Raw genomic sequence first — 15046 nt, forward strand, 5'->3', positions numbered from 1 at the left:
GAAGAGTACTAGCAGATTCTGCTGGGAGGGCTCCTGGTGCAGTTATCAATAAGATGAAAGGATGTCCTGATTTGAGTTTCATTACATTCACTCAGTTATGTAGTTGTATGACTCTATGGTAGCTCCTGTGCTGCTCTATGCTGCAGCAGTATGGGGTTTTCAGGAGGCTGCAGAGAGCAACTCTGTCTAAAGCAGAGCCATGAGGTATTTCCTTGGCGTCCATAAGTTCACCCTAAGGCAGAGCCATAGACGGAGACAGGGGCTGGGCACCCTGTGTGGTGAAACAGTGGGTCAAAATGTGAAGACTTTGGAACCATCTTGTTCAATTACCTGAGGATAGACTCACTAGGAAAGTCTTTAATTTGGACCAAACTCATAAATGCCCTTGGTCTCAGGAGGTCCTTCAAATATTTACAAAGATAAATTCACAATCACAATTTTGGAATAATTTACAGTGTAAAATAACAAACCACAGGCAGATATTATTTGATCATTACAAGGAGCAGTGGAAAATTGAATTGGTAAGGAAACCGAAATCGAGAACTTACATTCAGGTTAAAGAACGTTTTTCAACAGAGATGTTCAACAAGAGGTGTGTGTGTGTGTGTGTGTGTGTGTGAGGATGAATTCCACTTTATGTTCTATTGTCCAGGGTATGATTTAAGAACTGCTTTGTTTGAAAAAGTTGAATGCAATAATCCTGATCTATTTTGGTTGGCAGAAGATGATGTGTTGAGTTGGTTATTTAGAAATTACATTTTTTGCTTGGTGAGATATGTGGAAAGCATGGAAAGCTTTGTATCCAGGTTCTTGATTTTTCTGTGAAATGTATATTGTATATCGAACATATTGTTAAGATGGTAATCTTCTAAATTATGTTTATAGTGTCTTATAAATAAAAAATATTCAGTTCAATTCATAAATTGAATTGAGCTTAAGTGCAAGCACTGATTAATGATTTATGGTTTATCATGAAGTTTAGCCTAATCGACAATGTAGATTGGATTTTAATTCATTTGGATATAAGCCAAAGGATCGGTACAGTTGATAGTGTCAGTAGAGCCGATATCTTTAAGTGCTTGATGTTTCACCAAAATGTATTTATAAAAGTTTAATTATCACCTGCCTTATTTTAGGGGCAGTAACACTTGTCAGTCTGCCCCATGGCACTTGTGGCTACATACTGTGTGTAGTTTACCACTACTGAGTATTCTCTTGTGAAACTAACTGTAAATGTTTACCTTTAACTATGTCAATTTGGAAGGGGGTAGGCGTGTACAAGCACCTTGCTTCTGCCTACTCCTTTTGGGCATCTTACCTGTTAGCTTGATTGTTTTGTCATGTCATCTGCTGAATACTCAGCTGCTCAAATAAAAAAGAAAGAAAGAAAGAAAAGAAATGTAAACAAAAGACACAGACGCCGTCAGTTGTGTACTAAAATAAGGTTATTTACTTAAAAATCATTACAATGGACAGACTGTATACAGTTTTTTTCCTTGGTAAACTCATAAGGCACCAAACCAGATGCTGTACAAAAACCACCGAAAATCAGGAACATATTCGAGATTATCCTATACTGGGGTTTCCTGCATATTCAATACGTACAATAATACAGCTGTTAACAAGACACGCACGCACGCACGCACGCACGCACACACACACACACACACACACACACACACACACACACACACGACGATCAGAGTGCACAGCAGCGAATTAAAGCAACTCTTACACTTTAAAACATGCCCTTAATGATCATTTAAAAGGTGACCCAATATATATTTTTTAATCTTATGTTTGGCCACCTGGAGTCAAAGCAGACGAGCTGGTGATGTCCCGCTCCCAGCAAAATTTTGAGTCCGCTCACATATTTAGAGAGGTATTTGTCACTTGTAATACAAATTATGCATGTACTTTGTTCGGTATACTCAGTGAAATGTTAAGCCAAGTAGCCTCTATTGTGCGTCTAATCGAATGATGTCCACCAGGAAGGCCATTTTAACACAATTTCTAAGTATTTGTCATTTTATGTACAAAAAATTATCTTGATTTTCCAAGGTATAATTATTTATTTTATGTTTTTTTCGAAGAACTGTGCATTCTTTAAGAAATTCTGGTAGTAGTAGCAGCATTTGTACAGTATTTAAACAGCCAGAGCTGTTCTCAATCTGACCTAAATTACTTCAGAAGTTTTTTTTTTTTTGAGAACTGAAATGAAACACTTTCAACTCTTATATTTCTGAGAAGGCTCCAAATTAAAAAAAGTGGCCATGTGTTTTGTTCATCTGAAAAGCCTAACGCACACTCCAGAACAATAGGTGGCGCTGTGCAGATGTCCATGTCATTGTCTCATCACTAAGAGGGTTTGTCCCCGTCGTGTTGTGAATTCAGTTGCAACTTTTCATGTTTTTGAAGTTGCAAAGTCATTTTCCATACTATTCATTCAAACTAATTTAAACATGCTTTATTGTACAGCCCTCGCCCCTATTATACATGTTTTGTGGATGAAACTGGAGCGCGCAGAGGAAAACCGATCACTTCAGTCTTCTCACTGTGGAAAGGTTTTTGTTTGGTTTGACTCTTTAGCCTGTGGTATTTAACGCTGCTGTACACTCTCTCGGCACCGCCGCCATCCGCACACATTCCCTCACTCACGCAAACGGGACGGGAGACGTTTCCATGGTAACTCCTCTTGCGTACACATCTCTCAGAAGAAAAAGTCAACCGGACGTCAACACCACTGCAGCATAGTCTGCTTTCTCATTATAAAACAAAACAAAAATCTCCTTATGATAGGCACGGCATCTAACATTAATATTTACACAATAGAATTCACATATCTTTAATAGTACCTTATTCTTATACTTTACTCTACTTTTAAGAGTGAGATATATTTCATTATGGCAGGAGAGCACAGTCCTGAAGAAGTCATCCAAAGAACCAAACAAATACCCATCGGGATTGTGTTGTCCTGCGGCTCCCAGTTCCCTGTTAGCATAAAAATAAACCACGTGACTAATAAAAGTGTAAAATATTTAAAGGCTCTGGTTGTGTCCAATTTATTCTAGGTCTGGAATGAAGTGTGTTTTGTTCTCCTTCAGTATATTGTAAAAGCAGCAGCTAAACTAACAATTTTATAGAACCAGCAGATTAGTTCTTGTAAGCTAATGCTAATTCCTGTAAGAAGGGGCTAATTCCCGTAAACCAAGGCTAGTTCTTGTAAGTTAGGGCTACTTTTTGGAAGCTAGGGCTAGTTCCTGTAAGCTAGGGCTAGTTCCTGTGAGTCAAGGCTAGTTCTTGTAAGCTAGGGCTAGTAGCTTATCAGGCAAGTTGTTGTAAGCTAACGTTGCGCTCAAGGGCTGGATTGTCGCGAGATCTGCATGATCAGCCGTGTTTTAACCAATCACATGAGTGGGCGGGATTTACAGACAACCCTCGAGTTGGCAAAACAACATGGCGACGCACTGTGTTGGCAGTAAATAAAAACACCACTACAATACTTTTTATATTTATTGTGTTCCTAACCCCTTAGTTTTTCTCTGCTGCCCCCTGGTGTCTGTCTGAACCTCTACGGTTATAAAATGCTTAATTTAATTTGCAATGCTAATGTTGCTAACCTCACTCCAGGCTAATGACAACAAGAGCCACCTGTGCTCTGACTAAAAAATTAGACAGATAAAAAAAAATAACTGCAGTGTTTATTAAATTCCCTATTTAGGTCCATATTTGATCTGATTAAAATACACCAGGTGCTGCTACAGACCAACCCTTGTTTTTTTTTAATTTTTTTTAACTAAATCTATAAATTTATAAATATACCTTGTTGTATAGCTGCATTTTCAGACTTCGCGGTGATTGGCTAAAATGAGAACTGTACATTTGAAAATCTCTTTTAGTTCACCATTACACCAACAGGGAACCCCACGCAGCAGGACAACACATTCTAAAATCTCTTGGTATTTCTTTAACACAGGCAAAACTCGAGGAAGGCCGAGGTCCTTATAAAATTGTTCATTTCAACACCTCCGTCCTCAGCCGCGCGCAGGAAGTCGTCAAACCTATTCATTGTCTTGGTGGCTTTCACGGAAAGCGTCATACGTGGGAGCTCGCCCCCTTGAGTTCGGAGGAGGAACATACTGTCAGGCCCAAAGTTCAGCCCGAAATCCTGCGTACGTTTTCTCCAAAGTTCCTCGTTGTGGTCCAGGGTGCGGCGAGTCCAGTCCAGCGGGGGAGCGAGGGGAGGGCGGAGGTCACATCTTAATGTCCTGCGATTCCACCATCTTGCCCAGAGTCTTCTTCACTCTGAGGATGGTGAGGCGCGAGGCGGGGTTATGGGCCCAGCATTCGGACATCAGCTTCAGCATGGCTCGTAGGCACTGCGAAAAACACACCCGAGTGGTTAGCACAAATATGGAGTCGGTCCTAGAGCTGGGCAATATGTATGATATGAATAAGTAGATAGAAAATATCTTAAGTGCTGTTTGGAAGATATGCAAATTTACAATATTGAGAAAATCTCCAATGTCAAGAAATTGGGGTTTTAGTGAAAAAAAAAGAGGGAAACAAATCAGGGTAAAAATGTAATTGTATAAAATGGGGATTAAAAAGAAATTGGGAATTGATAAAAAAAAAAAAAAAAGACGGAAAATATTGTGAAAAATATTTGCCGTCCTGTTCAAAAAACAATCTTATTGAGCGACAAAGCGATAAAATTCTGATGTTTGTATATTACTGATGGTCTGCAAAAATATTATCAGGAAAGAAAAAAATATTGAGATATTCATCTTTGTCAATATCGCACAGCCCTAGTGAGTTGCTCCCAGAGCACATGGCTACTTAATATGTGTATACAAAAGGACGTACATTAGCTCCTGCTTACAGCTGTTGGACTGATTCTGCCAGAGAACTGGCTCTACTCTAAAGGAAAAGCAGGAGAAACCAGAGTACCCAGAGGAAACCTGGCTACCCCAGCGCTCCTCTGAAACGGTGCACCGCCTCCTGGGCTTGTCCTTGTTTCAGAGCATGGTGTCCCGCACTGATCAGCATTAGCGGGTGCACGGTTATGGCTGTACTACAGAGATGGTCTGGCCTTACAGCATGACCCAATGTCATTCAATGTGAATCAAGTACTTTGTGCACCAGTGATAAACATACAGTACCTCGTCACTGTTCCAGCGGTTGGACACTGTGGGCCTCAGGCCTTTCACACACACCACCTCCAGCATGTCCTCGTAGGAGGGGTCTGACGGCACCATGTCGTAGTAGGGCAGCTGGTACTCTTCAGCGATGCCTGAGAAGAGGAACATTTGGGTTTAGACTCAGGTTTATCTTGGGGTTAAAGCTTGAGGTTGAGATTTGTATACCTCCTGTGATGCAGCGGCGCGCCATCTCCCACACCACCAGGCCATAGCTGTACATGTCGGCCATGATGTAGGCCTGGAAGTGGTTCTTGTTCAGGCTCTCGTCCAGCACCTCTGGAGCCATGTACCGCCTGGTGCCCACGCGATTACTCAGGGGGATGTCCACGTCGTTTGTGTCGCTGCAGCAACAAGGACAAAAACAAGAGACTTTACATGCTGTCTATGAGCACGACGACTCCATAGAGTCAGAGGGTTTCTGAAACATCCCAGTAACATCTAAGAGCCACACTATGATTCTGACAAGTGTCATAATTAGGGCTGGGTACTGTTAAACAATACCAGTATGGTGTGAAAATTTTTAGGTACGAACTACGAAAGCAGGTACCAAAAATAATCTTATCTCTTTAGATCGAACTTTGGATGCTGTTGGTCCAGGGAAGTGACTTGGTAGTTTCAGCTAAAATAAAGGATTTTCCCCATTTTCCCCAATTCTTTCTTATTTTTGCCTTATTTCTTTTTCTAATTTTCCCATTCCCCCTTCATTCCTAATTTTTATTCCTAATATTTACCTATTTACCCCAATTTAATCCCAATTTTTTTCCATTATCTTTTTACACAATCTTTCTCATTTTGGCCCCAATTTTTTCTCGTTTTCCCAATTTTTGCAATTGTTTTATTAATGACATTTTCCCTATTTCCTCCCAATTATGACAGTGCTGATATTCTAAACATAATTTAATTGTTCTCTGTGACTATGACAATAAATCTCTTGAATCTTGATCGAGAATTGATTCCCAATTTTTGCCACTATTTCTCCCATTTTTCCCTATTTTTTTTCTTGACATGTTTTCATGTTTTCAAGACAACAAATATTTTAGTATAAAAAACAAGTATCGTTAAAGTAAATTAACTACAACCGCACCCAGCCCTAGTCATGATGCCAGACGACACTGTTGATGCTTTTGCACATCTCGTGTGTGGCTCAGATCTTGAGAAAAAACAGCAAGAGATCAGATGTGAGGTCAGGACCATCAGGATCATCAGACATTTATCAGCGGCCTGTGCTTTAATGTGCTTATAAAGTTAATGCTTTAACCCACGATTAATCAACAAAAGAATTAATGAATTAGTCATGGATTAATCACAAATGAATCTCGACTGAACACACCCCTGCATCTGGAGAGGTAAGTCGTGTCCCTGGCTTTATTGTGGTACCACAATCTAAGCTGAATCAGGTCTAAACTAGGACAAAACTATAACTTAAGTACTAAATAGGATAATCCCTTACCCTTTGTCAAAACCAAATCAATTAGTCCTAACCTTGCACTAAATAATGAGTAAACACGTCAAACCAAAGAGAGCAGTCACCTGTTGAACTTGACGGCCAGCCCCAGGTCGGCGATGCAGCAGCTCCCGTTCTTCTTCACCAGGATGTTCTTGCTCTTGAGGTCGCGGTGGGCGATGGCGGGCTTGCCCTGCGTGCCGTAGATCTCGGTGTGGAGGTGGCACAGGCCGCAGGCGGCCGAGTAGGCCAGTCTGAGCAGGGCCTGCGTGTCCAGCGTGGTCTGCTTCAGGTAGTCGTACAGAGAGCCGTTCTCGTGGAAGTCCGTGATCAGGAAGAGCTGCATGTAGGCGCCGGAGCTTTTGATGTCGGCCGCGATGAAGCCTGTGGGGGGAGAATGGCGCGGGAACGGACGTTTAGTATTCGAAAACAGGAGTATCGCCGTTTTGTTTCTCATATTGTGCAGCCAAAGTTATATTTAGTTCACATTTTCACAAGGACCAAATTGTGTTCCACTACGAGTAATGTATATTGTGTCTGGGATCAAACATTCAAAGAGGTTTCAGTAAAACGTGGAAACAAATGTGGATAGATGTAACTGTAAAAAATACAGATCTATACCCGTGACACATTTGTCTTTGTCCGCCTCTGTGCTGTAAGTCATTGCTGTGTGCCTGTGCTACTGGGCATTGGTCTCAGAAGATTAAAACTCGATCGGGTTCATCGATCGGTCTGGAGTCCGCTGGTCTGGCTCTGCAGTGATACGTCTCACTGTTTTAAATCTACTCCATTGCACTTTTCCCCCCGCGAGACGTGAGGCCTTTTCACACTTTATTCATTTTGAACAACATTCAAGGCCAAATCTGAGGGAAGTTTGCTTTAAAAACCTGTGGGATGGCCCGCAGAGGGAGTTAATGGCCAACTCCTTTTCCAAAACATAAGTGACTAAGAAGAGAGAAAATGTGCCTCCTCTTCTGTTCATTTCCAATACAGGAGTATAATAGTAGTCAGGGTGTCGATCTTAAATATAATGCACTTGTGTTGCCTATGTTGGTGGTGGGATGAGCAGTAGCTGTAGGTTCTCAAACTGTTCACTCCAAATGCCACCCCATATAATATCAAAATATAATACACGTAACTTGAAACCATGATTAAAGCCTAAACTAACTGATCTCTAAACGACTGTGTGCAAATTAGCTGATAACCGTTTCCTGTCCTTGCTTTATTCCTATTAGGGACTGGAGTTAGTGTTCTGCTGTAGTAAATAATCTGTATTTTAACAGATTTACATAATCTATATACATTATGTAAATGCTTTAATGGAGGAGACTTTTGTGTTTTAGGGTTTATTATACAGGCAAAAAGTCAAAATTTAATGCTTTTTATTACCATTTTTTATACCAAAATGTACTATATTTTAATGCCACAAACACAGAAAAAATGGGCACGTGTTTCAAAATAGCAACTTTTGAGCAAAAAAAAATATTTTGGGATTTTTCATTCAGTAAATATTGTCATCATTTTCCAATAAATTTAGACTTAATGCCAGTTTGAATCTAATTAGGATGTTTTAGCCTTGAAGCTAAAGATGAACGTTGAACATAAAAGTTTAAATAGCATCACCATCTGATCAGTCGATGTTTGTGTGAAGTTTATTTTGGTTATATAGCGATTTGACTTTATTTTCATTGAAAATATGGACAGGAAGTAGACGTCACCCTACACACAGTCCAACAGGAAGTTCCATGCATAAAGCCTATCAAAATAAATAATCGGAGTTCCACTTGCAGATTGAGAACCACAGCACTAAAGTGAAGTCCTCCTGTGTGCGGAGGCTCTTACCCAGGATGTTGTCGTGCCTCATGAGCACAGTCTGGTAGATCTCGGTCTCCCTGAACCAGCTGGTCTCCTCTCTGGTGAAGAACACTTTAACGGCCACCTTCTCCCCTCTCCAGCGGCCCAGCCACACCTCCCCGTACCGGCCCTTCCCGATCTGCCGCACCATCTGGATCTGCTTGGCGATGGTCCTCTGCACCTGGACGCAACAATTACCAGTTTGTTATGCGTTTGGATTTTTGTCTGTGAAGATCATATTCAAATTGTTATTTAGACGAAATGCAAATGAGAAACCTACTTACTTAACTAGTTTCATTACTTAACTTACTTTACTGACTTGATTTTTTTTTAACCTCTTACCCTCCGCCTTAACCGAGCACAGTTTCTCCAGTTCGGCTTTACCCAAATCTAACAAGTTCGCACCTGGCGCTTACAGCATATTGGCCAGAGTAGCGCCTCACAGCCAAGACATACAAAACAGATCCTTTTCCTCACATTGCTGCCTCGTTGTTGTCACCTTTTCACATTCTTTTTTATCTCATATTTGTTTATCAAAATTTGTTTTTTTTTGTCACATTTTTATTGTTTTTTTTGTCACATTTTTATTTATTTTTTGTCACATATTTTTTTGTCACATTTTTATGATTTTTTGTCCAAAAATTTTTTTTGTCACATTTTTATTATTTCTTTTTTAGCAATTTTTAATATTTTTTTGTCACATTTTTTATTGTTTTGTTTGTCAATTTTTTTATATATATATTTTTTTACACTTTTTCCAATAAGCGTATACATTTGGGTAAAACCAAACTGGAGAGAAAGTGCTCTGTTCAGGTGGAAGGTAAGAGGTTAAGCTACTGACAGGAAGTGACATAGATTGAGGTCAAGTTCAGAGCAGCATTTCCCATTGACTTAAAGCCCTTTGCCTCTCGCTATGTCACTTCCTGTCCGTGTCCAATAAGGAAGTGTAACTATCAAAAATGGTCAAACTAAAGAAAACTGAGTGAAATTGTTCGCAAAATCTTAAATATAATTGTGTTAACTATGTTATAGCAAAAATTGTGTCTAATGTGTCATATGAACTTGAAAGGTGCATTTTGGAACTTTTGAAACAGACGTAATATTTGTCATGTTGTTACCGTATTTCTGTCTCTTTTGTGGCTTTTCTTCACTCTTTAGTCGTGTTTTTGTGTCTTTTTTATTCTGTTATTGTTACTGTTCCCGCACGTTTTTGTATCACTTTGTTGTTGTATTTTCATCCTCAATTTCGTCTCAATTTTGCTTTTCTCAAGAAGCTTTTAGATTTGGGTAAAGCTGGAGCAAATGTGCTTGGTTCAGGCCGGGGTTAAGAGATTTACTTACTTAATTGCTTTACATTCTTAACTCACTTAACCTACTTAGTTTACTCATTTTAACTTATTTTAATGACTTAGTTTCTTTACTTGCATAACTCACTAAACTTATTTGACTTCCCCTCCTTTCCCTTACTTACTTAACTTACTTTATGAAATGTATTTACTTAAGCCGTTTGCAACACTTAACTTCATTTGTACTTGACTTAATTGTTGTACTTACTATATACTATACTTATACTATACTTCACTTACTTCACTCACTAACGGAAATACAGAAGAATAGTACAATATGTAACATTTCTTTACCTGTGGGGTTTAAATGCCTGTCCACATGTTCAAACCTAAGGCAAACAAAACAAAGCCAAACCGGTGCAGTGGCGTGTCCTTACCAGCAGAGGGAGCCCGGAGCCGCTGCCAGAGCTCTGGGACTGGTAAATGAGGTCTTTGAGAGACTCTCCTGCAGGAATGAACACTTCCTGCTCCAGGTCCTTGTGGTAGCGCTGCCGCTCAGTCTGCCACTTGTACCTGAAAAAACACCAGGTAAGAACACAAGCTCCTTAGTGATTTACAGAATCAAAAAAACAAAACACACTGTTGTAATATTGTTTTTTACACAATCTGAAACTGTGGCTGGCTTCATCTGCGCAAACTTTCTGATTAAAATGTAAATGACTTCCTTTGGTGTTGTGGCATGAGTGATTTACATAAATCAGGGTTTAGACAGGCAGAAGAAAGTCAAATTGAATGCTTTTTAATGCCTAGATATTATATTTCAATGCCACAAACGCAGAAAAAAACAGATGCATATTTCATTTCTTAAGATTTGTAAACATTTAATCAAACAGAGGAAAGAGAATTGGACAAAATGGGCAAAAAATGCAGTCAATTTCAGCCAAAACTCAGTATTTTCAATTGACTTAAACAGTAATAATTGTTGGCCGATGTCATAATGTTCCAGTAAATGTAGATTTAATGCCAGTTTGAATCCAAGTTCATGTTTTTTAATTACATTTTGGCACAATTCGTTTAATGACTTTTAATGCTTTTCAGTGCCCTGCGGAAAAACCCTGATGAATGTAGTTATACTAAAGCTAATTATACAGAACCCTTAATATAATACAGCAGGTCCCGGGACGATTTATGATGAAATAAAAAGAGAAGTCTCAATTTCAAAATAAATAGTTAAAAGCACATGATATGAACTTGACATGTATACAGTGGGGAAAAAAAAGTATTTGGTCAGTTTCACATAGACATTCTATTGGATTTTGGCCAAATACTTTTTTCCCCACTGTATGTATATGTAATTCCAATCACTACCAAATACTGATGAGGTACAATATTTGTCAATTTTCTTCTTGGGGATTTCTTATAAAATCTCCCATACAGTTGTATTATGACATCATCAAATTCTGAAACATGAATTCAACCTATTCTAGGATGGAGAATGAGATTTGTTGTATATCAAGAAAAATATTTTTTTTCCCCAAAAATCAATGTTGAATACGCATTAAATAAACCTATAATGCTGAAATTAGGACCAAAACAAGGGTCATTCTTACAGATTCAGGTGTTTCTATACTTTCAAAGCAGATCAATATTGAAAGGCAAGTACTCTGGAAAAGGCCATGATGAAAACAGCTCGGGAACCCCTGTCCTATATGATACTACTCCTTTTTAGCGGACACATTCAGAGTCTTATCTCTAGTGCCGTTTACGCAGAATAACCCCTCTGCTGTGGACGTACCTGTAGTAGCAGACCACAGTGATGCAGATGAGAGTACAGCAGCACACGATCATAGAGATGAGGAAGGCCAGCCAGTGAGGATTCCCTTCTGTAGCAAATGAAACATGCCGTTACTCTGTGCTCTTTTACAGTGGCATGTACAGCTGTGTCCTGCGCTCTACCTGAGGGGGGCAGCGGGGGCAGAGTCGGCTGCAGGTCCCGGTTACACAGGTCGGTGTTGCAGCACTCTATCGTCCTCCTGGGTTTAGCGTAGCGCGAGTCCTTGCACTGGAAATGAGAGCCTTCGTACTTCATGCAGCCGGAGGTGATGATGGCGTCTCCGTGCTCGTCCTCCTCGATGATGGCAAAACACGCGCCGTTCGTCCTGCGCACGCAAACACGTGAGTACAGGACAGGCGACAGTGCAGAACACACTTTATTCGTTTAAAGATGCACGTCCTAGCTTTCAAATGAGGCTATACTCCGGCCTATAGGCTGTAAACTCTCTGGTCAAGAAGCTTTAAGATTTGGATAATGCCGAACTAAAGTAATTGTGTTTGTATGTGTGTGTATATCTTGGCTTCTAGTTTTGTAAAATTCGTTATAGGAACATTGCGATGTTGCGACTCACATGCAGGTGCTGTTGTTGGCGTCGTCCGGACAGTGGCCGGAGCAGTAACAGTTGAGGAAGCGCGCCGCGTCTTCAGGGGCGATGGTGGAGTCGTCTCCGGGGCGACGGGGCTCGGGCTTCACCCCGGTGCCCTGAAGGACGTGGTCTGGGTTCTGCCCTGCACCTGCGGTCACACACACGGCACACTCAGTCAAATTTGTGCCTTTCACAAGATTGACCAATATTCACCCCCCGAAATTACAGATATTACAAAGCTCTGGAAGGGCTTGAAATATCTGGTTTTCTATCACTTTCTGTTGCGATGTTGTAGTGGGGGTGTGGACCTCATAGGAATAAACAAAGCGTACTTTGCGCCCCCTCCAGTAGATGGTGAACTCGGAGGCCAGTGAGGACGCCTGTGTCCCTGCTCTTACTCAATACAGTACTTTGTTATTGCAGTTGTTGTTATCAGGCAGGGCGGTATCTCAAAGAACGATTTACAGAGTGCCTCTACAGATGGTCACTGAGATTATCAGAGGCAAAAATAAAAAGGTGGTTCTTCGGCAATGCCAGGAGTTTATTTGATGTTAAGCCACACTCAATAAATGTAATAAAATACAAGCTTTATTTCATTATTGGTGACAGATGAGTCAAAATATACCCACATGCCTTTACTGTGCTGTAGGTGTAGGCGCTCTTGGTGTTTTCAGTGTTTCAGAAGAAGAAATGTGTTGGTCTCAAATAACGTTAGCTCATAAGCTAGCTGTTTACTTTTAAAAAGCTGCTTTCTTCAGGACCATTATGGACTCTCTGCCGTGTTTTTGTGGGGCTCAGTGGATCTTTTCACTACAAAGACGTACAAAAGCATCCAGTAAAACAATGTAGAACACAGAAACCACAAATGCAGTTCGCAGAAAAAGGCAAACAAACACAGCTGTACCAAGAGAGAGGGAGGTTGCTGCTTGTTTACACGGCTGAGAATGGGTCATTTTGGATTCTGGGCTTTAAAAATGTGGAGGACAGTTTTTGGGTTTGAACAATGACGTGAGTGTAACCAGGAAGTACAGAACGAGGCGCTGATGCTGTAGAAGAAGAAACAGCTAAATTTCCCGGCTTTGTCCGAGGATTAACTCAAAACTGCGTGAATGTTGTGAAATACTTCTCCAGGTCTGTTTCTCACAAGGGAACGTTAAAATAAAGTCCACTTTAAAACATTAAAATTGGAGTAGAGTTCCCGCACTGGTGATGGTCATTTAGGTCACTTGCATACATACATATCCCTTCAGCATCTATAGCTTTTGTCTTCAGTATAGTCAATATTCTTACTTTATAAAGCAGCGGTCTGCAATGCACCCCATAAAAATATCACTTCCCTTACCGTCTGCCTACAGATGATTGAATAAGTGAAGCCTACACTCAGATAAATGAGTATTTAGTAGTGTTGACTAATAACAGAAGCTAAAACTGTTAAACATCTTTAAAATGAACTGTCTTTTGGGAGTTATTATTGAAAGTTCTTATATGAATTGGCTGTAGTGTTCGGCAGGCCCAGCGCACAGAGCAGAGGTGAGGCATTCCTCCTGTATCAGTGGGACTTCAGTGTGAGAGGGGATGGAGCGCCTTATAAGGGCTGCGGGCTATTTATACGGACTCAAACCTCTGCTCCACCGCCCTATAGGACACTCTCACGCTTTTACTTGAACATATCTGGCACATTTCCCTCCGTCCGTGGCCCAAAGGTCGTGGCGTAATCTATTGCTCCCATTAACGGCGCCGTCTTTGAACTGCGCTGCCCTCTCTGCGCTGAGCTCACAGTACACACACTTTAAGGTGTGGGATCCGCGCGCCGTCGTGTCAGGACTTGAACCACCTGCACACCTACACTTTGGGCTGGACGGTCGCTACGGCAACAGCCTGTCTGCGGCTAGCCCCCACCCCCCCAACCTCCTCCCCTTTCCCGTCTGCTCTTTCAAACCGCAGAAGTCCTCCCTCTGAGGCTGGAGTGACGCCCGCTCTCTGACGCAAACAGGGAAGCTGATGGTCTGCAGATATCACGCAGTTACACTCAGGACAACAGTTACACAAAAGGGGAGAAAAATACGACTTTTCTTTGATTCTGTACAAAGGGTCAACTGCGCAATTGGTAGATCAGAGAAAAGTACTATATGTCTTGTGTCAAAACAAACATGGCGGCTTACTAGAGTATGAGGGAGAAAAAAAAAGCAGAAAATCGGCACATAAACAGCCTTGAGAAATGGCGCGGACATCAAAAAGTGAAGCACTAAGCGTTAATGGAAGGAAAAAAATCACTCCAATAATGCTGCACTATATGTGTCATCAATCAAAAGACCATGAAGTTAAATACACTCATATACAAACACAGGTTGATGCTAAAACAGCTAGCTAATAGATGTTAACGTTATATGAACGTTTCTTCAGGCCTCGCCCGTAAGCTACATTTTTACGGTAATTGCAAGTTCACAAACACACCTGGATCCATATTGAACCAATCCTGCCTTCACCGTTTGAAACCAAAAAGTGGTTTGGGCCACATAGATACTCATTAACGACGCGACTACAACAAAAAACACAACACATAATAACACAAACACACATAACACTTCACAACTAAGGTCCATACGAAGTCAAGCTGAGGACCAAACGCAAACATATTTTATCAATCCAGTGTGTCGTCCATACGAGCCCGGCGTTATGGGGGTCTGTAAACAGACATTTTTCAAACTAGGTCCCAGATTGGAAAGATCTCAAAACGCCGTTTACGTGGCGCCGTTATTACGACGTCTCCGCAACTTTTACTAAAACGATGACATCACATCACAGAGTAGTGTCTGTGATCCATAATCTACTGACCTTATA

General features: G+C 40.9%; 1 protein-coding gene and 1 long non-coding RNA gene across 3 annotated transcripts in view; one reads left to right on the forward strand and one right to left on the reverse strand.

The window, feature by feature from the left end:
• The first annotated feature begins 2237 nt into the window (after positions 1-2237).
• Positions 2238-2785, forward strand: LOC306965522. Its single transcript, XR_013793030.1, has 2 exons — positions 2238-2503; positions 2590-2785. It is a non-coding gene; the product is annotated as an uncharacterized lncRNA (long non-coding RNA).
• Positions 2786-3682: 897 nt separating this feature from the next.
• Positions 3683-15046, reverse strand: part of LOC306965481 (bone morphogenetic protein receptor type-1A-like) — a 72364-nt gene continuing 61000 nt past the window's right edge. The window contains exons 4-12 of one of the 2 annotated variants that reach the window (XM_079559948.1): positions 12191-12353; positions 11742-11944; positions 11581-11665; positions 10223-10358; positions 8488-8680; positions 6732-7029; positions 5367-5542; positions 5163-5293; positions 3683-4379 (exon numbers count right to left, since the gene is read on the reverse strand). In XM_079559948.1, coding sequence (XP_079416074.1) covers positions 4254-4379; positions 5163-5293; positions 5367-5542; positions 6732-7029; positions 8488-8680; positions 10223-10358; positions 11581-11665; positions 11742-11944; positions 12191-12353 — 1511 coding nt within the window. In that variant the 3' untranslated portion in view covers positions 3683-4253. Of the gene's footprint in view, positions 4380-5162; positions 5294-5366; positions 5543-6731; positions 7030-8487; positions 8681-10222; positions 10359-11580; positions 11669-11741; positions 11945-12190; positions 12354-15046 lie in introns of both variants that reach the window. The other variant, XM_079559947.1, reaches the window with a different exon arrangement.

This window comes from Gobius niger (assembly GCF_951799975.1).
Source record: "Gobius niger genome assembly, chromosome: 7".
In the NCBI taxonomy this organism is placed as follows: domain Eukaryota; kingdom Metazoa; phylum Chordata; class Actinopteri; order Gobiiformes; family Gobiidae; genus Gobius; species Gobius niger.